The 24,600-nt window shown below is 30.0% G+C and overlaps 2 protein-coding genes across 2 annotated transcripts in view; both read left to right on the plus strand.

Annotated features, from left to right (window-relative positions):
- Nucleotides 1-954: 954 nt before the first annotated feature.
- On the plus strand, nucleotides 955-7,555 carry LOC111418406 (piggyBac transposable element-derived protein 3-like). The gene is made up of 2 exons (XM_023050948.2): nucleotides 955-2,296; nucleotides 7,533-7,555. Exons 1-2 carry the CDS (start codon nucleotides 955-957, stop codon nucleotides 7,553-7,555), a joined length of 1,365 nt encoding a protein of 454 aa, XP_022906716.2.
- A 95-nt stretch (nucleotides 7,556-7,650) lies between these two features.
- LOC111417212 (uncharacterized) overlaps nucleotides 7,651-24,600 on the plus strand; it is a 33,286-nt gene continuing 16,336 nt past the window's right edge. The window contains exon 1 of the mRNA XM_071199340.1: nucleotides 7,651-7,842. Within this exon, the coding sequence (XP_071055441.1) occupies nucleotides 7,773-7,842 (70 nt within the window). The 5' untranslated portion in view covers nucleotides 7,651-7,772. The remainder of the gene's footprint in view (nucleotides 7,843-24,600) is intronic.

Below are 24,600 nucleotides of genomic sequence, written 5' to 3' on the forward strand. Positions count from 1 at the left end.
TCGTACTACACAGTGATTGAATTCTTGAAACACCGATCAGAAATAGTTCCTAGAGTCTCCACAAGTTGGTGCAATGTGCTAGTTCCATCATAACCTCAATTTTTGAATCCTTGTGAATTATTTTGCCCGTTACAAACTAGGCATACAAAAGCTGTCAGTAACTGATAGAATAATTACGGTAAGTGAAATTATTTATCTTTGTGAGTGATTTTTATTGATAATATTGATTGTTTTGAGTGAAGAAAGTGACAATATTTGTGACCTAACTGTTTGTTTACCAAATATAGGCATTTCGCATGATGTCAAAAAATGCATCACTGTGCAACAAGGGGGACACCATAGCCTACAATTGCCACATTCAAAACAAATGAGTGAAGTGGGCTATTTTGAGTACTGTTTTTTATACTCTTATTATACAATTGATTATAAAATAATATAGTGAATAATCTAAATTATATGGAGAATGAGATAGAATGTCTTTTTTATAAAATTCAATTTGATCTTGATATCTTGTATAATTAAATTTTATTCCTGTGACATCGGGAAAAATTCATGTCATGAGTAGACAATTGTCGTGAGATCCAAACCAAATGAGTGACCTGTTGGATACTATTTTTATACAATTGATTACAGAATAATATAGTATGCTCAGTAACCTACATGGAGAATAAGAATGCCTTTTCAAAAAAATGAATCTAATCTTGATATTTTTACATAGGTAATTGGTACTTTGGAATTGTCTGGTATAGGGAAAAATCATGTTATGAGGAATGCTATACCACCAATAAAATTTTTCTTATCCCATTTTAATTACATGTTAGTTGAAAATCTAATCTATGCTCATTTTGCTCCATAGTTCATGTATCTAGTACCTACTTCAGATATTTACAAAACTTGCTATTTTCCTGTGGTAGGTAAAAATGAACAAGAGACTTACTGATGAAGCTGCTGAATATGCTGTTGTATGACGAGATTCCTTCAGATGTGGACTCCAATATTGATACTGATGATGACAATAATGAAGATGATTTTCAGCTGGAAACTTCCAATACAGACAATGTTCCCATATTTGACATTACTCTACCTGATGCCATCATTGATGACGATGGACAGCCATCTTCTCCGACTGTAGAATCAACTTCACCTGCCACTGTTCAACCTCTGGCAGACAACATTGCAGCATCAACTTCATCTGGTACAGACGTTTTACTACCACCTTCACCTGCTACTATACAACCATCAACACCTGCTGTAAGAAGTAGAATTCCCCCTCAGTGGAGCACAAACTTTAGTCCATCAATAAGTGATAGTGTTTTTAATCAAGAGACAGGTCCTACTGAAAGTATCACGAACTTAGCCAGTCCCTCCCCTTATGATCTATTCAAAACGTTCATTGATGATGAAATTATTGACAGTTTAGTCTTCCCAACCAATCTCTATGCGCAGCAATCAGGTAAAAGGTACATCCCAACTGACAGAAAAGAGATGGAAACATTTCTTGGGATTAATATCATGATGGGAATCAAAAGATTGCCCAGGTATAGAGATTATTGGTCTTCAGAAATTGACCTCAATGATGCATTCATCTCGAAATTGATGCCATTGAACCGTTTTAGCTGGCTTCTTGGAAACCTTCATTTGAATGATAACAGTCTACAACCCAGGAGAAGTGATCCAACGTTTGATAAACTGTATAAACTTAGACCTTTTCTCAATTCCATTTCAAAAAACTTCCGTTCCTCATTCAAGCCAAATCCTGACATGGCTGTGGACGAATCAATGATAAAATTCAAAGGGCGGTCCTGTTTAAAACAGTACATGCCCAAAAAACCAATTAAAAGGGGCTACAAAGTTTGGGTGCTGTGTGACAAGTCCGGCTATGCTTTAAAATTTGAAATTTACACAGGAAAAATCGGACAGACTGTGCAAAAGAATTTAGGAGAGAATGTAGTGAAAAGGCTTGTGGAAGAGTATCAAGGTTACAACTACACAGTCTACTTCGATAACTATTTCACATCTTATAACTTGATGGAAGATTTGAAAAGTGCTAACATCAATGCATGTGGGACAGTTAATAAGAAGAGAATAAATTTACCGCATTTCAAGGATGATAAGAAAATGACACGTGGTGAACATGAATGGTATGCTAGTGGAACGATTATTGCCATGAAGTGGAAGGACAATAATGCTGTTCATTTGTTATCAAACTTCTACAATCCTATGGAAGTTGAACAAGTGATGAGAAGATCAAGAACTGGAGAGAGAGTAGGATTCTCATGTCCAGCAGCGATTGCAGGTTATAATAAAAACATGAATTTTGTTGACAAGTTTGATCAGATGAAGACAACCTATGAAATCGACAGGAAGAGCCGCAAGTGGTGGCACAGGATTTTTTTCTACTTTATTGATGTGGTTGTTTGTTGTCAATTCCTTCATTCTACACAAATGTTTGCCCATAGAACGGCAAACAATGAAAAATTTCAGACGAAATATTGTTTTTGGGCTAACAAGTCAATCACATGTTGAAGGAGCTTCCACATCAAGGCCTGTGTCAGCAGACAAAAATGTGAAGAGATTCAAGTCAAATGTGCCATTACCAATCAGACAATCTGGATCCAATCCAAGAAAAAAACAAAGCAGACATTCTGGATGTGTACTGTTTGTAATGTACCACTCTGCTTGAGTAAAACTCGAGATTGTTTTCAAAGGTATCACAGAAAATAAGTTTCACAGTAAAATAAAAATAAATTGAAAACAAAAGGATATATTACTCAAGTATCTTTCCCACCACAGCTGGGATGGGAGGCGAGATAAGTGCTTTTTTTTTTTTAAAAGATTGTTGACTATATCTATATTGTTATAACTTGATTACTTACTTATTAATAATTACTAAAACTACTTAATTACTTGGTTACCGTATAAATCATATATACTCATTTTTAACATTATCCTTTTGTTTTAAATTTATTGTTTTGCTTCTGTATTATTTCAATATGTTATTTTTTATCTTATTGTTCAGCTATCATTGATTTCTCATCAATATAATATACTTCAAACAGGACTGTTATCAGTGCAACTGTATTTGAATTGCTTAGAATTGTAATCTTTTGTTCTGAATTGATTGTTTTGTTTCTAGGCTATATAATAACTATCTTGTATCATATTTTATTTTTGATTCCATTATTATGTTTATTTGGAAATTATAATTCATAAATCTCATGAATAATTCGAATTATTACATTTCACAATTCCATTACAAACACAAACCTAATATTTTGATTGATATGATCACTTTTACATTTCTAAGTAACAAAACTGGTAGTTGCATAGTGATTCAAAAAATGCATCACCCATTTACAGGAAATTGGTGATGAAATTCATTATCAATTATGTTCAGTATGGTACTTAGTATGTAAAAAGTTGAGTCAATGAAAAATTGAAGACGTTTAATTTTCCTGTGCAACTAGGGTCATAAGACCCATCCGATTTCGTGTGCCGCAACCATGTCATAATAGGTGATGCACATAGTGCACCACTATGCCGGAAAGAGATAAAACCAATCGCATGATGCAAATGGGTTAATGCAGAATGGGGGAAGTATCCTCCTACATAGAGGATATATTGAAGAATACCAACGAGTGTTGTTGAAAACATGTTAAGAAATATGAAAAAAGTCAAGCAAAATCAATAGAACATCTTAGCATCTTAGTGAGATTAGATGATCATGAATTTTCACAATACCAATCTTCTCCATAACATTTTTTAACATTTTCTTTTTTGGCGTGCAATTTTATGTATAATATATTAGGGCATTATTAATTTATTGGCCAAGTCTGCTAAAATAATCTTTTTGAAAGTTTTATTGTTCTAATTGGGATTTAATTTAATATTATAATCCTTAAATTCTTTACTTATCCTTCTACACTGAATTGGTTGATACATTTTTTTTCCTCTTTGTAACTCGATCCGGGAACATACTATATATAGAGTTATGGATATTAATAATAATAATAATAATAAAAGAAATAAGATCAATTACTTTAACAGTTAAAATTAATTTTTTAATGGATTTCTAAAAAGCGTACCAAAATCAATAAACGTGAAAGGTACCTTAGTTAACTTTTTGTTACTTCATGGCTTTGTTTAAATTAATAATCTATAATAATTAATGTTTCGTAACGTGTTTTATGTTTTATATCGCAATTTACTTTTTTTTTGCTGTAAAGATCAATGTTCCTTTCGCTTTATCATTAAACTTATTAATTTTTTCTTATTATATTAAGAAAAAATCTCATGATTTTTAGATTTCCCATCAAGAGAAAGCTTTCGTATTCCACTCAGAACTTAGACTGAGTCAAAGGTCGTCAATACACGCAATCCTCATTCTCTTAATCCGAACCGACTATATATTTTCCGTTTTAAAAAAATAACTAGTTTCAAACATTTCTCTGACAACCAAGAGAAAATCTTGTACAGATTTAGTGATTACGTAAGAGTTCTTTTTTTACGATATTTTTGTAAACAATGTTGTATTATTTAGTTTATTTTTTTTGTATTGTTAACTTTCATCCGGTCACCTTGAAAGAGTTAAACGAATTTTTTGAATGTCACAATTTACGTTAGAGCACACCCTAATCGTTTTAGATGCGTGATCAATGAGTTTTTGCTCACATTTTTTATTTTGTTTAACGTAACAAAATGTTTTAGTTCCGTTTTTTTTTTATAATCAGAATGTAAATAGTAAAATAAGTTCTCAAGTTTATTTTAACAATTACTTTGGGTTTTAAGCCAATACTCTTTTCCATACATCAAATGTACCTCGAAACATTCGTGGTAGAAGAGGATATTCACAAAATCACAAAGAATTATCTACTCTATTTGGTTTATAGGAATTACTCGAATTCCTTTCGGCTTACGAAATGTACCTCACCTTTCTAAGATTTATGAATGAAGTATTCAAGGATTAACCTTTATTTTCGATTGTTTCTAAAAGTTTTTGAACAATTACATAGATTCGGCTTTCAGCTTAATTATATACAGGTTGTATTACATACATACTCTTTAAAACTCCATATCTCAGCCAACGTTTATTCAAAAAATTTCTACGTTGGCACGATTACTCTTCAGATGTTGTCAAATAGATTGTCATTTGTTGTATCGGAGTATCTTATACAGAGTGGTCAAAAACACAACAACAAAATAACATCAAAATTGCCAACCGGATTCATGTTAATGAAGGAAAATTATGGGAAATTTGAAGAAAACACTTATAAATATGTAATGCTCTTTTGTTCTGGCCATGATCTGCATTTATATCACAATTTCAAATCTGCCACCACTCTGTGTTTTACTCCTTTATGCTCCTTCTCTAAGATTGCCATAATATTTAAAAGAAAAATTAGAAAACTCTTTCGAGGTGAAGAGAAGAAGAGGTACTTCTTTGAAGCTGGTCAAAGAGTTTCAGTGGGATTTGATTACTTAGTTTAGGAGTTGGAATACATTCAAATTGGGTTTAGGATTGGATTCGGTTGCTTTGAGGTTGGGTCTAGTATTTTGCTTGATTTATAATTATGTAGTTTATTGGATATCTTTACATGCCAGATGTCTTCAATGTTTTGCAAATATTAGTTGTGGGGCAGAATGCAGACTCTTTATTGCTTGTTCCTATACCAGTGATATATCTTCTCGTTATCTTCCATACTACTCTTGTTATGCATTTACAACGCATTCGCTTTTTCTTTTATTGTCCCTTTTCAGCAGGTTTTTTAGACATCCTGGTGTAATTTGTCATTAAAATTAAGATAACAATGTCGTTAATGTATGTTAAAGCTTCAATTTAACATACAAATCATATCATGATTCTTAAAAATACAGATGATATGATTTTTTGAAAATTTCGTATTATTTTTTATGCATAATTGTCAATTTCTTCTTTAATAATTTTTGCTGGAAATTTCATTAATATTACCTAATAGTTTTTATATCATATCATAAACTACAATCGTTAAGCTTCAATTTAACATACAAATCATATCATGATTCTTAAAAATACAGATGATATGATTTTTTGAAAATTTCGTATTATTTTTTATGCATAATTGTCAATTTCTTCTTTAATAATTTTTTCCTGGAAATTTCATTAATATTACCTAATAGTTTTTATATCATATCATAAACTACAATCGTTAAGCTTAAATTTAACATACAAATCATATCATGATTCTTAAAAATACAGATGATATGATTTTTTGAAAATTTCGTATTATTTTTTATGCATAATTGTCAATTTCTTCTTTAATAATTTTTTCCTGGAAATTTCATTAATATTACCTAATAGTTTTTATATCATATCATAAACTACAATCATTAAGCTTCAATTTAACATACAAATCATATCATGATTCTTAAAAATACAGATGATATGATTTTTTGAAAATTTCGTATTATTTTTTATGCATAATTGTCAATTTCTTCTTTAATAATTTTTTCCTGGAAATTTCATTAATATTACCTAATAGTTTTTATATCATATCATAAACTACAATCGTTAAGCTTCAATTTAACATACAAATCATATCATGATTCTTAAAAATACAGATGATATGATTTTTTGAAAATTTCGTATTATTTTTTATGCATAATTGTCAATTTCTTCTTTAATAATTTTTGCTGGAAATTTCATTAATATTACCTAATAGTTTTTATATCATATCATAAACTACAATCGTTAAGCTTCAATTTAACATACAAATCATATCATTATTCTTAAAAATACAGATGATATGATTTTTTGAAAATTTCGTATTATTTTTTATGCATAATTGTCAATTTCTTCTTTAATAATTTTTGCTGGAAATTTCATTAATATTACCTAATAGTTTTTATATCATATCATAAACTACAATCTTTAAGCTTGAATTTAACATACAAATAATATCATGATTCTTAAAAATACAGATGATATGATTTTTTGAAAATTTCGTATTATTTTTTATGCATAATTGTCAATTTCTTCTTTAATAATTTTTGCTGGAAATTTCATTAATATTACCTAATAGTTTTTATATCATATCATAAACTACAATCTTTAAGCTTCAATTTAACATACAAATCATATCATGATTCTTCAAAATACAGATGATATGATTTTTTGAAAATTTTTTTTGCATAATTGTCAATTTCTTCTTTAATAATTTTTTCCTGGAAATTTCATTAATATTACCTAATAGTTTTTATATCATATCATAAACGTATCGTGATTCTTAACAACACAATCGATATGATTGGTTTTTTAGACATCCTGGTGTAATTTGTCATTAAAATTAAGATAACAATGTCGTAACTTTTATACAATCTCAAATTTTAGTTTCCTGTGTGCAACCTTTAATTACTCCCCAAATTATCTCCACCACACGGTTTCTTGCAGACACTTAAACAAATTTCCACCGATTAAATCGTCATTAACAACATATTTTCTCTTTCCCCCAACTTATATTTCCTTAATAACATTTAATTTTAAATTTTTTTTACAGATATTTTTAGGATTATTAATTAACTATTAGTTAATAAATAATATGGAAGGTAGATGAACTCGAAATAAATAGCAGTGGGGGCCAATAAATGCTTGAATATTGGTTTGTGGACGGTTAGAAAGTTTCTACCACTACTTAAGTATACAGCTCAAGCAACTTCTTGGTTATTCACTCCGCGTCTTTGGTGCAGTGTCCGTTTGTGAACTTAACTTAAATTCAATTCAATCACACAATCGAAATATGCGTGCTTTAAGCATTTCTTATTTCATTCTTATCCTGATTTGCGGATATCCTCAAAAAACCATTCAAAGTGAGTAAATTAATTTTTAATAATTATTAATTAAAAAATTTATGGACTATTTGACCATGATTATAAAATAAAATTTATTTTAAATGTCAAATATTAAAGAAGATTCTTTTATTATTATTATTATTGCATTTAATGGATGTGTGTCAATGATGCTCATAAGGCATAGTGCTTTTCTTAATTAAAATATTTACTTGTCCGGAACAAAATGGGATTTTACGTAATTTTTGAATCGAGAGCGTAACCGATTCTGCCTCATTAATTGAACAAAAAGTTACCACGAAGTGTTTCTTTTTTAATTATTAATTTATTCCAAAATTTTTGTAATTTCCGGTAATGATTCACAATTGATTACGACCTCGAAAGACAATAACCATTACAGATACAGGAACAAGAATAGCATTTGAAGACCACTCCTTGGTAAAGACACCGCGTAGTTGTAATAATAATAACGAGCTTATAATCAATCCATAAATCGATTTAAATTATTAAAGTGACATTTAACCGGCCATTATTTAACGAATTTTCTCAATGTTATTGTTGTTATTAAAGAATTGGGTCATACTTGACTTAAATAACATTTGAAACGTAATAACCGTGCATAATCATTTTTTCACGGCTTCATCCGCGTGAAATTATCTCTTCCTTACACTCTGCAAGTCACGTTTTAAATTTTTGATTCGCTAAAAAGTGAATGTTAAATTTCTTTATTCCTAGAACTGATCGATTTGTTTGTATTTTGCATAATCCGATTGCATTAGTCTTAGTTTTGCTTGAAATGTTGCAAAAGTATTGATGTCTCAATAAAAATTTTAATTAAAAAAAATAATACCAAAACAATCTTTCTTACCGATTTACTTGGGATCTTGAGAAACTTTCGTAATATTTCCTTCAACTCAACGACTCCCAAGAATTTGTGTTCCATGCAAATTATTTTCTTTTCTTAGAGGATTCTTAAAGGATAGTCAAGGAGAACGAATACCACCATGTAAAATTTTTTGCTACTTATCATCGCAATTTGATTTAAAAAGAAAAATCAAGTAAAATCGTTTTCGATTTTGCGATTGAATCGCATCCAAAAGAAGCGATAATGTTGTAACTAAGTATTCGTTTTGCAACAACGAAACGAGTACGATGATGGTGTTCCACTTGTCCTCCGGTAATTAGCCGCGATGGACGACAAAGATATTCATTCCATCAAGAAACCGTTACTTTCTAATCCGCGCGTCCGTCACAAGTCTCAATTTTTCAAAACGTAACCCGTTGTTAAGGAAATCGCCGCGGCGGGAGAACGTGATGTATCGATGATGACTATGTCCTTATTACCATAATAATAATAACGAATATGTTACGTTATTAACTTACTTAGATATAGAAACAATAAGATAATATTATATTTTACATATTTTTAAGAATTATGATGTGATATGTGTGTTAAATTGGAGCTTAAAGATTCCAGTTTATGTTGTGATATAACAACTATAAGATGATATTATTAAAATTTCTAAGAAAAAAATGTTAAAGAGCACGACATTTTAAAAAAATCATATTGATTGTGTTGTTAAGAATCACGATATGACATGTATGTTAAATTGAAGCTTAAACATTCTAATTTATGATATGATATAAAAACGATGAGATAATATAATTGAAATTTCCAAGAAAAACTTATTAAAGAAGAAACTGTCAAATTTATGAATCAAAAATAAAACGAAATTTTCAAAGAAACATATCTACTGTGTTTTTAAGAATCCTAATATGATATGTATGTTCATTTGAAGCTTAAAGATTCTAGTTTATGTTGTGATATAACAACTATAAGATAATATGATTAAAATTTCCAGGAATTAATTGTTAAAGAAGAAGCTGTCATATTTACGTCTCAAAAATAAAAAGAAATTTTAAAAAAATTATATCGGCTGTGTTTTTAAGAATGATATGTATGTTAAATTGAAGCTTAAACATTCTAGTTTATATTGTAATATAACAACTATAAGGTAATATTATTAAAATTTTCAAGAAAAAAATGTTAAAGAAGAAGCTGTAAAATGTATGGCTCAAAAATAACACGACATTTAAAAAAAAATCATATCTATAGTGTTGTTAAGAATCACGATATGACATGTATGTTAAATTGAAGCTGAAACATTCCAATTTATGATATGATATAAAAATGATGAGATAATATGATTGAAATTTCCAAGAAAAACTTATTAAAGAAGAAACTGTCAAATTTATGAATCAAAAATAAAACGAAATTTTTAAAGGAACATATCTACTGTGTTTTTAAGAATCCTAATATGATATGTATGTTAATTTGAAGCTTAAAGATTCCAGTTTATGTTGTGATATAACAACTATAAGATAATATTATTAAAATTTCCAGGAATTAATTGTTTAAGAAGAAGCTGTCAAATTTATGTCTCAAAAATAAAACGAAATTTTCAAGAAATTATATCGGCTGTGTTTTTGAGAATGATATGTATATTAAATTGAAGCTTAAACATTCTAGTTTATGTTGTAATATAACAACTATAAGGTAATATTATTAAAATTTCCAAGAAAAAAATGTTAAAGAAGAAGCTGTAAAATGTATGGCTCAAAAATAACACGTCATTTAAAAAAAATCATATCGATTGTGTTGTTAAGAATCACGATATGACATGTATGTTAAATTGAAGCTTAAACATTCTAATTTATGATATGATATAAAAACGATGAGGTAATATAATTGAAATTTCCAAGAAAAACTTATTAAAGAAGAAACTGTCATTAAAAATCAGATCGACTGTGTTTTTAAGAATTATGATTTCATACGTGTGTTATATTGAAGCTTAAAGATTCTAATTTATGATATGATATAACAGGAATAAGATAATATTATTGAAATTTTCAAGAAAAACTTATTAAAGAAGAAACTGACAAATTTATGAATCAAAAATAAAACGAAATTTTCAAAGAAACATATCTACTGTGTTTTTAAGAATCCTAATATGATATGTATGTTAATTTGAAGCTTAAAGGTTCTAGTTTATGTTGTGATATAACAACTATAAGATGATATTATTAAAATTTCCAGGAATGAAGTGTTAAAGAAGAAGCTATCAAATTTATGTCTCAAAAATAAAACGAAATTTTCAAAAAATTATATCGGCTGTGTTTTTAAGAATGATATGTACGGTAAATTGAAGCTTAAACATTCTAGTTTATGTTGTAATATAACAATTATAAGGTAATATTATTAAAATTTTCAAGAAAAAAATGTTAAAGAAGAAGCTGCAAAATGTATGGCTCAAAAATAACACGACATTTTAAAAAAATCATATCTATAGTGTTGTTAAGAATCACGATATGACATGTATGTTAAATTGAAGCTTAAACATTCTAATTTATGATATGATATAAGAACGATGAGGTAATATAATTGAAATTTCCAAGAAAAACTTATTAAAGAAGAAACTGTCAAACTTATGAATCAAAAATAAAACGAAATTTTCAAAGAAACATATCTACTCTGTTTTTAAGAATCCTAATATGATATGTATGTTAATTTGAAGCTTAAAGATTCTAGTTTATGTTGTGATATAACAACTATAAGATAATATTATTAAAATTTCCAGGAATTAATTGTTAAAGAAGAAGCTGTCAAACTTATGTCTCAAAAATACAACGGAATTTTCAAAAAATTATATCGGCTGTGTTTTTAAGAATGATATGTACGTTAAATTGAAGCTTAAACATTCTAGTTTATGTTGTAATATAACAACTATAAGATAATATTATTAAAATTTTCAAGAAAAAAAATGTTAAAGAAGAAGCTGTAAAATGTATGGCTCAAAAATAACAAGACATTTTAAAAAAATCATATCTATAGTGTTGTTAACAATCAACATATGACGTGTATGTTAAATTGAAGCTTAAACATTCTAATTTATGATATGATATAAAAACGATGAGATAATATAATTGAAATTTCCAAGAAAATCTTATTAAAGAAGAAACTGTCAAATTTATGAATAAAAAATAAAACGAAATTTTCAAAGAAACATATCTACTGTGTTTTTAAGAATCCTAATATAATATGTATGTTAATTTGAAGCTTAAAGATTCTAGTTTATGTTGTGATATAACAACTATAAGATAATATGATTAAAATTTCCAGGAATGAATTGTTAAAGAGGAAGTTGTCAAATTTATGATTAAAAAAAAAAAGAAATTTTCAAAAAATTATATCGGCTGTGTTTTTAAGAATGATATTTGTGTTAAATTGAAGCTTAAACATTCTAGTTTATGTTGTAATATAACATCTATAAGATAATATTATTAAAATTTCCAAGAAAAAAATGTTAAAGAAGAAGCTGTAAAATGTATGGTTCAAAAATAACACATTTTAAAAAAATCATATTTGTAGTGTTGTTAAGAATCACGATATGAAATGTATGTTAAATTGAAGCTTAAACATTCTAATTTATGATATGATATAAAAACAATGAGATAATATAATTGAAATTTCCAAGAAAAACTTATTAAAGAAGAAACTGTCAAATTTATGAATCAAAAATAAAACGAAATTTTCAAAGAAACATATCTACTGTGTTTTTAAGAATTCTAATATGATATGTACGTTAATTTGAAGCTTAAAGATTCTAGTTTATGTTGTGATATAACAACTATAAGATAATATTATTAAAATTTCCAGGAATGAATTGTTAAAGAAGGAGATGTCAAATTTATGTCTCAAAAATAAAACGAAGTTTTCAAAAAATTATATCGGCTGTGTTTTTGAGAATGATATGTATGTTAAATTGAAGCTTAAACATTCTAGTTTATGTTGTAATATAACAACTATAAGGCAATATTATTAAAATTTTCAAGAAAAGAATGTTAAAGGCGACGCTGTAAAATGTATGGCTCAAAAATAAGACGACATTTTAAAAAAATCATATCGATGGTGTTGTTAAGAATCACGATATGACATGTATGTTTAATTGAAGCTTAAACATTCTAATTTATGATATGATATAAAAACAATGAGATAATATAATTGAAATTTCCAAGAAAAACTTATTAAAGAAGAAACTGTCAAATTTATGAATCAAAAATAAAACGAAATTTTCAAAGAAACATATCTATTGTGTTTTTAAGAATCCTAATATGATATGTATGTTAATTTGAAGCTTAAAGATTCTAGTTTATGTTGTGATATAACAACTATAAGATGATATTATTAAAATTTCCAGGAATGAAGTGTTAAAGAAGAAGCTATCAAATTTATGTCTCAAAAATAAAACGAAATTTTCAAAAAATTATCTGCTGTGTTTTTAAGAATGATATGTACGGTAAATTGAAGCTTAAACATTCTAGTTTATATTATAATATAACAACTATAAGGTAATATTATTAAAATTTCCAAGAAAAAAATGTTAAAGAAGAAGCTGCGAAATGTATGGCTCAAAAATAACACGACATTTAAAAAAAATCATATCGATTGTGTTGTTAAGAATCACGATATGAAATGTATGTTAAATTAAAGCTTAAACATTCTAATTTATGATATGATATAAAAACAATGAGATAATATAATTGAAATTTCCAAGAAAAACTTATTAAAGAAGAAACTGTCAAATTTATGAATCAAAAATAAAAGGAAATTTTCAAAGAAATATATCTACTGTGTTTAAAGAATCCTGATATGATATGTGTGTTAATTTGAAGCTTAAAGATTCTAGTTTATGTTATGATACAACAACTATAAGATAATATTATTTAAATTTCCAGGAAAAACTTATTAAAGAAAAAACTGTCAAATTTATGAATCAAAAATAAAACGAAATTTTCAAAGAAACATATCTACTGTGGTTTTAAGAATCCTAATATGATATGTATGTTAATTTGAAGCTTAAAGATTCTAGTTTATGTTGTGATACAACAACTATAAGATAATATTATTAAAATTTCCAGGAAAAACTTATTAAAGAAGAAACTGTCAAATTTATGAATCAAAAATAAAACGAAATTTTCAAAGAAACATATCTATTGTGTTTTTAAGAATCCTAATATGATATGTATGTTAATTTGAAGCTTAAAGATTCTAATTTATGTTGTGATATAACAACTATAAGATAATATTATTAAAATTTCCAGGAAAAACTTATTAAAGAAGAAACTGCCAAATTTATAAATCAAAGAAAATACGAAATTTTCAATAAATCTTACGTATGTTATATTGAAGCTTAAAGATTCTACTTTATGATATGATGTAAAAGGAATAAGATATATTATGAAGTGAACTTGGAGAAGAAGAACATTTGTAATAATCATAAAATTTGTTTGATTAATTTGTTGAAAAATCAAATATTTAAACAATCACTTCTCATTCTCATTTCAAGCTTTTGCGAAACTTGAGTTATTGCGAAATTTGGCGGCGAAGCCTTTGTGCCTTTTCAACAAACATTTGGGAAACTTATTGCAAAGTCAGTTAAAGCGAGAACTTGAGCAATTGCGCGATTTATTTCGCTTTACTTTCTCTCGATACGATCTTCAACGCAAAATCAAAAAAAAAAAAAAACCATTGTGATTGCAATAAGACATTTCCAAGAAAACGAAACAATTTAATTACTCATACCGATCAATTCAAGAATCGATTATAAATTCATCGACCTTTAATTTAATGATACAAAAGAAATTAATTTCTGTATTTATTTATCATTTATTTGTTACGTTTTGTAGAGAAAGTGACCTTTAAAGGAAGTGGAACCACCTTCTTCGTGTCGAGTTCATTTTAAATTATTTTTATTTAAAATATATAGTTGAGAATCCTCGTGTGAGTTTTACCTTGTTTACGTAACTCGCGATCGCGATGTAATAACGCTTGAAATCGATTGTTGACTAGAAAGTAAAATCTAGGAGGAAGTTTGAAACGTGTGCAACAGTTGTCGAATGAAACTGTTAAAACTGCCCGCTGCCGTTTCGTTTGTTGTTCGTCCTCCTTTACTTTCTGATTTTGCAAAGGAAACGCACCGTATGGTTTATTAAAGCAATGAATTTCGATTACGCAACGATTTTAGTATAAATATTATGAACTCTCCGCTATAATAACGAGAGAATTTCAAGCAGAACCATTAAATTATAGGTGTACTAAAAGGTTTTATTATGTGGAGGATTTTAGAGTGTGTTAAGTTTTTATGGAACGTACCCGGAAGAGTAAGATTAACGCCCGATGATTTAAATTTTGCTTTATGGACAGTCTTTTTTCTTTAAATAAGGTGATTTGCTTGGATTGGTTATTGGGTACTTAAAAAGAATCGGATAAAAAGAATCCTTTCACTAGCATAAAATAAACACAATATAAAATGTTCTGGTGTTACGAGACTTTATGTAGTTTTTATGTTCTTTTTTCTTATTCTCAATGAAAATATTAATAAAGTTTAAATTACATTTTACTTGGTAACAACTTTATTACAATTCTTTCCTCGTTGCCTCAACTCTTTTTAAAGAAACTGTCAAATTTACAAATCAAAAATAACACGAAATTTTCAAAAAATCATATCGACTGTATTTTTAAGAATCATAATATGATATATGTGTTAAATTATAGCTTAAAGATTCTAGTTTATGTTACGATATAACAACTACAAGGTAATGCTATTAAAATTTCCAAGAAGAAGCTGTAAAATGTATGGCTCAAAAATAACATGACATTTTAAAAAAAATCATATCAATTGTGTTGTTAAGAATCACGATATGAGATGTATGTTAAATTGAAGCTTAAATATTCTAATTTATGATATAATATAAAAACAATGAGATAATATAATTGAAATTTCCAAGAAAAACTTATTAAAGAAGAAACTACCAAATTTATGAATCAAAAAAAAACGAAATTTTCAAAGAAACATATCTATTGTGTTTTTAAGAATCCTAATATGATATGTATGTTAATTTGAAAGTTAAAGATTCCAGTTTATGTTGTGATATAATAACTATAAGATAATATGATTAAAATTTCCAGGAATAAATTGTTAAAGAAGAAACTGTCAAATTTATGTCTCAAAAATAAAACGAAATTTTCAAAAAATTATATCGGCTGTGTTTTTGAGAATGATATGTATGTTAAATTGAAGCTTAAACATTCTAGTTTATGTTGTAATATAACAACTATAAGATAATATTATTAAAATTTCCAAGAAAAAAATGTTAAAGAAGAAGCTGTAAAATGTATGGCTCAAAAATAACACGACATTTTAAAAAAATCATATCGATTGTGTTGTTAAGAATCACGATATGACATGTATGTTAAATTGAAGCTTAAACATTCTAATTTATGATATGATATAAAAACAATGAGATAATATAATTGAAATTTTCAAGAAAAGCTTATTAAAGAAGAAACTGTCATATTAAAAATCATATCGACTGTGTTTTTAAGAATTATTATATCATACGTATGTTATATTGAAGCTTAAAGATTCTAATTTATGATATGATATAAAAAGAATAAGATAATATTACTGAAATTTCCAAGAAAAACTTATTAAAGAAGAACTTGTCAAATTTATGAATCAAAAATAAAACGAAATTTTCAAAGAAACATATCTATTGTGTTTTTAAGAATCCTAATATGATATGTATGTTAATTTGAAGCTTAAAGATTCTAGTTTATGTTGTGATATAACAACTATAAGATAATATTATTAAAATTTACAGGAATGAATTGTTAAAGAAGAAACTGTCAAATTTATAAATACATTCATATCTAGTTTATATGATTGAATTGGTTATGATATTCGATTGAGACACTTTGAGATAAGGGTAAGATTGAAATATTGATAAGATTCTGTTCGAAATGAAAATCGTAACAGTCCAGCTGATTTGCCATATCCTTTGGGTTCGAGGTTCGATTGCTACATTTAACCCATTGACGTCCGGGTATTTTTTTGGTTTTAAAGCTAAGTATCTACTTGAGATAAACTTCTGGGAGTAACTCTCGAGCTTAATAGTGGCTTGACAGTATTTTGGAAAATTATTAGAAAATATAAACTTAAACGCCTCAAATGATGAAAGAGACAAGATATTGCTGGCAAAAGACTAAGTATTACTAATGAAAGACTAGATGTTGCAAATGAAGCACATCTTTCTTACAGAAGACTACACACTACTACTAATAAACCAAATACTGTTAGTACACGACTTAAATTTACTGTCAGAAGACCAAATTATGTTGTCAGAAGACTAGATATCTGTCCAATACTTGTTAAAATTGCATCCCGATTTCTATGTTCTTTAGATTTGGTATTCCAAAGAACTAAATTTTCTTCACACACTTTAATTAATAAAAATTTTCTTTTAGACGTTATCTTTAAACGTGTTATATTGAGAAAATTCGCAGCAAAATTCGAACCGTGTTCGTTTTTTGACAATTACTCTCACGATAGATAAATTCTGCGTGTCCACTTGAATACAAATCTCAACCTGTTCACTCTCCGAAAGTTGGTGAGGACTCTCTGATAGTCTTTAGAAATACTTAGCTACATAATCTGGAGCAGTTGCTAGTACTATTCTTCTTATAAAGTCGGGTAGCTTGAGTAGCCTTGATTATTACCATTCCAACATATTAGTGATACCCCCTGATTAGTGACTACTCTCTTTCTTCAAATCCTTCAGCGGAGCTTTATCTATTCTATCTGATCTTATTGTGCCAATGCAATTTATGTTGTATGATTGAATTGTATGCTGCAATATCAGCGAGTTGAAGAAATGGTTCAAACATACAGTGCTTTGTTTAAGTGTATAGAGCTTTTCGCATAAGTCTTTCCTTGAATTTTATCACCAGCTCCACAATACCGACTAAATTTTAATTGATAACCTTCAGAATTCGTTAGACAACAAAATTTAAAGCCATATCTTATAGGCTTTTATAAATTGTACTGTAATCTACAGAAAATGATGTACCTAGGGGCTGCAACATTTTCTGTGATTGATTATTTACGTGATCCAGTAGTGGCTGAGTTTTGTAAAATTAGATGCTGGTGTTGCAGAAATCGCTCAATTCTTTCTTGAAGAGCATAGCTAAAAAGATATTCATATCGTCGTCATCATTAGATGTAATTTCTGATATCATGGGCAGTAGCACTTCTTGTAGTAGCACAATTGATAATAATATTGGTGTATAGACAAGGTATTGTTGATAAAAAATGTTTTAATATGAATTGAACGGCATTGTCACATTTCACAATAAAACGTATGATAAATCAAATGCTAGGCGTCAATGGGTTAATTTGAGATGAGGTTTTATGGTAAAATGATATTTTGTTGAAACATTCTTGTATTCAGAACGAAGAAAAGTAGAAACTGAGATGCGTTTGATTTAAAATTTAATTTAAATGATCATTCACAATAACAGCGAAAGATTTTGGCTTACTTAGTTTTGGTTCGGCTTTGGATAAGTTGGGTTCGGTTAGGTTTATCTAGTTTTAGCGTAGATGAACAAGATTTTGCTTGGATTGGGTGTGGTTGTCTTTGTAAACGAAAGTTTTAATATAGAAACTAATACAGATGCAAAGAGTAGTGAGAAAGATTTGAAAAATCAAAATTCATTAATGATTAAAAAGCATAAAAGAAGGCATAACGATACTCCTCTTCTGATTCTTGCCAATGTAGAACTAAGGCAAAAACATGAAAACTAATAACTACTTGAGTCAGATAAAATTCAAGTCAACTTCAAGGAAAGCAATTTTTGACATGGCTCGATTGTTACAAAATTAGTGTCATAATCTAAATATACAGTATGTTCGTAAAGTTATGGTGCATTATTCGCAGGAAAGCAACAAAGCAAGATAGAAATAGTTAGAGAACTGTACTCTCTGAAATCAACTTGATTCTGTTGTTTTATTCTGGTTATAATGTTACGAGATATATTCTTTATAGAAATGTTATTAACCTTCTTGTTCTGAATGAGATAAAAACATAAACATCCATTTTAATTACTTTTTCTTGGCTACAAAACATTTACAATCGCCACTTCCCGAGCATGAGAATGAAGATACAATGAGTGTAGTCGAAGATGCAATTAAGAAGCTGAACATCAATAATTTTAATTGCAATTCGGCGATGATTGATCGCTGCCATCGATTGGGTAGAATGAAGAAGAGAAACAGTAAATCAGCTGAATCATCGAATCGTCATATTATTGTTAAATTTACGACATATAATTATAGAGCCGAAATATGGAGAAACAAACGAAAATATGAGGGTACGGGGATCTTATTAACAGAATCCCTTACGAAACCACGGCTCGAAGTTTATAAGAATGCAAAGGATTATTTCGGAGCCGAAAACTGCTGGACCGAGGATTTACGCATCAGGATTCTTCTTCCAAATGGAACAAAGCTAACTGTTATCCATCAAGAAGAACTATTGGAAGCGAAGGAAAAGCACCAACCACAACCCAAGGAGGTGCCCCGAGTTAGAAGATGAGTTCGTCATATATAAGGCCTGGAAGTCGTCACCATGTCTGTTTCCATTCTACTTCCTAAGTATTAAGTATTTCGTTTAATTTTTTGTTTTATATATATATATAAATTTTTTTTCCTTTGATATTTCGTCCGACATCCATTCTTAAGTTTTTTTTTATTATATTTTTTCTGTTTTTTCTCGGTTCAGGCGGGTGTGGGGAGCATCTGTTGGGGGGCGCTCGGCGCTTGATGTATACATACATTTGTATTATATACATATATTGTTTTTTTTTTCTTTCTTAGTTTCTCTTTTTTGCAGGAGTTTCTGCGTAACTGTTGCGGACTGTACAGATGTTTAGCATCGGTCATCTAAATATTAGATCTTTGCTTAAATCTTTTAATGATTTTGAAGGTGTGTTGGCTGACGGTGGCTATCATGTGTTTGCATTGAGCGAGACTTGGCTGTCTGCTGGAATCGATAATAATGCAATATCTATGAACGGATATAAGGTGCTTCGGAAAGATAGAGAGACTAGAGCGGGGAGCATTGCGTTGTATATACAGTTACCACAGTCGATGTGAGTGATGCAATAGAGCAACTGTGGGTCAAGATACGACTGGACGGATTGAGTCTTGCCTTGGCGGTTGTGTATAGACCCTCGTTAGTCAATTATAATTTGTTCCTCAATGAATTAGAGGACGCGCTTTCGATTATATTGCCTACGGTGGACAGGGTGGTGATTCTTGGGGATTTTAATATCGATATGTTGACCGTGACCACCCGTAAGTCCCTAGCGCTACAAGATTTAGTTGATTCTACGGGCTTGTATCAAGTCATTGAGGGACCAACACGACTAACCCAATCATCGTCCACTTTGATTGATCTGATACTGGTATCTGACCGCAGCATGGTCAGTGAGGTGGGTGTCGCAGACGGGGGAAGTATGTCAGATCATGATATAATATACTGCAATCTAAAATTTAAAACCCCACCACATCCGCCTCTGATTAGAACCTTTCGCTCTTTCAAATATTTTCAATACGATCACTTCGCTGATGATCTGTATAGAATACCATTTTTTCACATTTTTGATATTCCCGACGGGGACTCTAAGGTAAATTTTTTCAATAACGCCCTATGTAGTGTTCTAGAGGTACATTGTCCACTGAAAATCTGCAGTTTTGTAAGACCTCAGTCCCCATGGATCACTGATACAATCAAGTCTATGCAAAAAATTCGGAACAGGGCATATCGGGAATTTAAAGCAACAAAGCTACCGCAGAAATGGACCTTTTATAAAACAATGAGCATTAAGAAAAGCGGGTTTGTTTAATAAGAAGCAAATTTCAGTACCGAGGCACCTTAAAAATCTAAACCAGTTGAATGCGCACTTTGTCGGTGTGGGTATATCGGGGCATGATGCTGACCTTTACAATTATTATCTTAATAATACACTATATAGCCAAGGTTTTTGAATTTGCTGAAGCCAATGTTGAGGAAACTATTGTTTATATTTATATGCTATGGGCTATGACAGCTTAAATATAAAAATTATTAAATTATGTTGCCCCCATCTTATACCATATGTTAGGCATATTGTAAGTTATGTCATAGAGATTAGTTCTTTCCCGGCTGCGTGGAAGATATCGTTGCTAAACCCTCTCCCTAAAATTAATAATCCTCAAAGGTTGTCTGACTTAAGACCAATAAGTATATTGCCGGTTCTCTCAAAGGTCATGGAGAAGATTTTATTTGAACAACTTAGCAAATATATTGTAAACAACAGCATTCTGCCGGACCGACAATCTGGTTTCAGTTGCGCTACCGCGCTGGTTGACGTTGTGGATGACATTGTGAGAGCGATGGATAGCGATAAAATTACCGTTCTTTGTCTGCTTGATTACTCGAAGGCCTTCGACACTTTGAACCATAAAATGTTGCTGTCCAAACTGCACCATATAGGGTTAAAGTGCAAGGCAGTTAATTTATTGGGGAGTTTTTTGGATAATAGGGTGCAACGTGTGAGTGTGGATGGTCGGGTGTCGGAGGCAATGACGGTATCGACAGGTGTCCCACAGGGATCGGTCCTTTTCTCAATATACACTAGCGATTTTCACAAGCATGTATCTTTTTGCAATATGCACCAATATGTCGATGACACTCAGCTTTATGGGTCTTTTGGCGAGGGTGAGGTGGAGGAGGCCTGCAGGCGGATAAGTGCTGACCTAGATAACCTTGTGGATGTGTCTCGTCGTCATAATTTATTAATTAACTCAGCAAAAACCGATGTTATTGTTTTTGACCCGAAAAAACTTAGGGAAAGAATTAAACTCAAACTTGACATACGCATAGGAAACCAACAATTAACGTGCAAAGATTCAGTTAAAAGTTTGGGAATAATTATTGATGAGAATCTAACTTTCAATGAGTATATTAATAAAAAGATCCGGGCGGCATACAGTAAACGTTTACTTTGTGAGAGCCTGGTGTTATCGGGTTTTAACTATGGACACTCCTCTTTTCTATCTAAACGTATAACTCAAAAAATACAAAAAGTACAAAATTCATGTCTGCGACTAATTTTTGGTATAAGGCGACGAGAGCACATTAGTCACAAGTTGATTGAAATAAGCTGGTTAAATATGATCAACCGCAGAAAATTACATTGCGCAACAGCTTATTTCAATATTATAACGACAGGCCTTCGCCGGAAGATACGGTACAGGACGGATATGCACACCCTCAATATCAGGTTTAAGGGAACTCTCACACCACCCATTCACAAACGTCAGTTTTTTAAAAAATGCTATTCTTACCAAATTTCAAAACTGGTTATTGAGATTTCTGGATCTGTAGGACTGTGCACGTCATGCAACGGACGTGCACAGTCCTACTTAAACGTCGCACATAGGGTATTTGATACCAAAAGTTGGCCAAAACTCAAATTTATTAATTACAGAAAAGAACAATTATAATGAGTTTTGGGAATGGTGTTATAGATAGCGCATCAAATGGCAGTCATTTTGAAATGGCGGAATCTCGTCTTCGGTTACGTTGCAATTCTCGGTACTTCAAAACACTTACTTTTAGTCTTCCTAAAAGTCAGTGATACTTTTGTTGAAAAAATTTACGAAAAGATACAGATCCACAGCAGTTAAGATTTGCAGCACAAATGAGCTTGAGGGCAATTTAGCTGCTTCCAATATTTTAAAAGATATTACGAAATCGTCAACGAGGGCAAGCAAATTCTGCAAATGCTTTAGTAAAGTACATCATATACCACAACTATCACCTACAGAAGCGTTATCTATGTTAGTAAGAAACACAGTGTGTTATCAATATTGTGAGAAAAGTTGACAAACAGCGTTTTGCGTGTTACTCACTATTACAAAACACAAAACAGCAGTGTTATCCAAAACCTGAGGCATTTCGAGTAATATCCACATGTGCTGAGGTGAAATTGCAAGATATACTGGACCACATTTATATATCGTTTATGCCAGTATCTGGACGAAGTCTTTGAAGGATGCAGTAAACTATATCTTCCAAAGGTATAGTATAAAATATTGTGGCAAAATCCAGTGCCATCCTTCCCCCGATATTGTAGGCCCATAAGAATGAAGTTTATTCATGAAACGAAGCATGTTGCCAAAGATGAAATCATATATGTAGAACATCAAGTAAATTAACTACAAAAAAATAAAGTACCTTTGAAAAGAAGGCCTGATCTTGAAATTGGACACAAACTACTATTTACTATGGTCGATGGAAAAATATGCAATGCCACAACTAACACAGCTTCTACAATGCGGTGCTACTTGTGTGAGTTGACTTCAAAAAGCTTTAACGTATCAAAGAAGAAAGATGTGAATCATTATCATTGGGAATATCCGTCCTTCATGCAAAAATACAGTTATTTGAATTATACCTTCACTTGTCATACAAGCTTCCAATTGGAAAGTGGCAAGCAAGATCTGGAGAAGATAAAAAGACTATAGCCGAGACAAAAAAACTAATTCAAGCGAAATTCAGGCAGGAGATGGGTTTCTTGATAGATATTCCAAAAGCTGGTTTTGGAAATACTAATGACAGAAATTCGGCTAGAAGATTTTTCCAAGATCCTAAATCGACAAGCGAAATTACTGGAGTTGATGAAACCTTAATTTACAGATTGAAGATTATATTGGAAGCAATATCGAGTGGACATGAGATTGATGTCGCTAAATTTGAAACATATGTATACGAAACAGCTCAGTTGTATATTACTTTATACAGCTAGCTTATTGCAAGTATACGCCCATTGCCGAGAAAATCAACAAAAGCGTTCTCCAAAGAAACCATCATGACCAGTTGGTTCTTCTTCCATCAAAAGCTGCAATAACTTCTACCCAAGAAAGTCAAAAAAGTGTCCATGCAGACGAAGAACCAAATGAGGAGAATTCGTGTGACGAATCAGAATAATTCACTAACATACGAATAAAAAAAGAGTTTTGACCAACTTTTAGTATCAAATACCCCTATGTGCGTCGATATGGGGCAGCCTTGTTTTCGGCTCAATGCACCTTTCAGGGTTACCGATGATGTTAATACCTCAGCTCTGCCGTATTTGCGCATAAATTCTCTCTTGTTCGTGTTTTCTTATCTCTTTCTTTTTTTTTTTCTCTTTTCACGTTCTTTTCTGTTTTGTCTATGTTTATGTTTATTATTTTTAAGGGGGTGATTGTGGAAGAACGATAGGAGACTATCGAACATCAACTTTTGCTCATAAATTTATATACAGGGTGTTCATTTCAAAAGTTTCCACCTCAATTTCTGTAAATCCGGAAGTTTAAAAAGAAAATCGCTGAAATAGATAAAGAATAAAACCAAGGGGGACAACTTTTTATGCAAAAATTGACTCACTCACTTCAACCCCCCGCCGCCAGAAACCAACCCCTTAAAAATCTTAAATGGAAAGGGGTGTATAAACAAGTTTATTGTTTATTATTATTATTACTTTAATATCTTTATTAATACGCTCAATTAATTTCCTCTTAGTAATTATACACTCTTTTACAAAATAAATTAACTTATTAATAATACACCAAAACAAATCGTATTTATTTTAAATTAAATTTTATTTTAATATACTTCATGTGTTTATTACAAAAGCCGCAAAGTTGTAAGAGACATTTAACGAAAGAAAAACTTGTTTATTAATCTGGGCTTCGCGGTGCAAGTAGCGGTTATTATTATTATTATCGGTCGCGGATAAAACGTTTGCAATTCAAAGTGACTTTATGTAACACCATCCACCAGGACACCCAG

The sequence above is a fragment of the Onthophagus taurus genome, chromosome 10 (genome assembly GCF_036711975.1).
Source record: "Onthophagus taurus isolate NC chromosome 10, IU_Otau_3.0, whole genome shotgun sequence".
Lineage (NCBI taxonomy): Eukaryota > Metazoa > Arthropoda > Insecta > Coleoptera > Scarabaeidae > Onthophagus > Onthophagus taurus.

What these genes read in the sequence shown, in the direction of transcription:
- LOC111418406 (XM_023050948.2), top strand. Translation starts at nt 955, where the DNA reads ATGCTGTTGTATGACGAGATTCCTTCAGATGTGGACTCCAATATTGAT. An exon ending in ATGTCCAGCAGCGATTGCAG is followed by an intron (nt 2,297 to 7,532) that starts GTTATAATAAAA and finishes TTTTTTTTACAG; the next exon opens with ATATTTTTAGGATTATTAAT.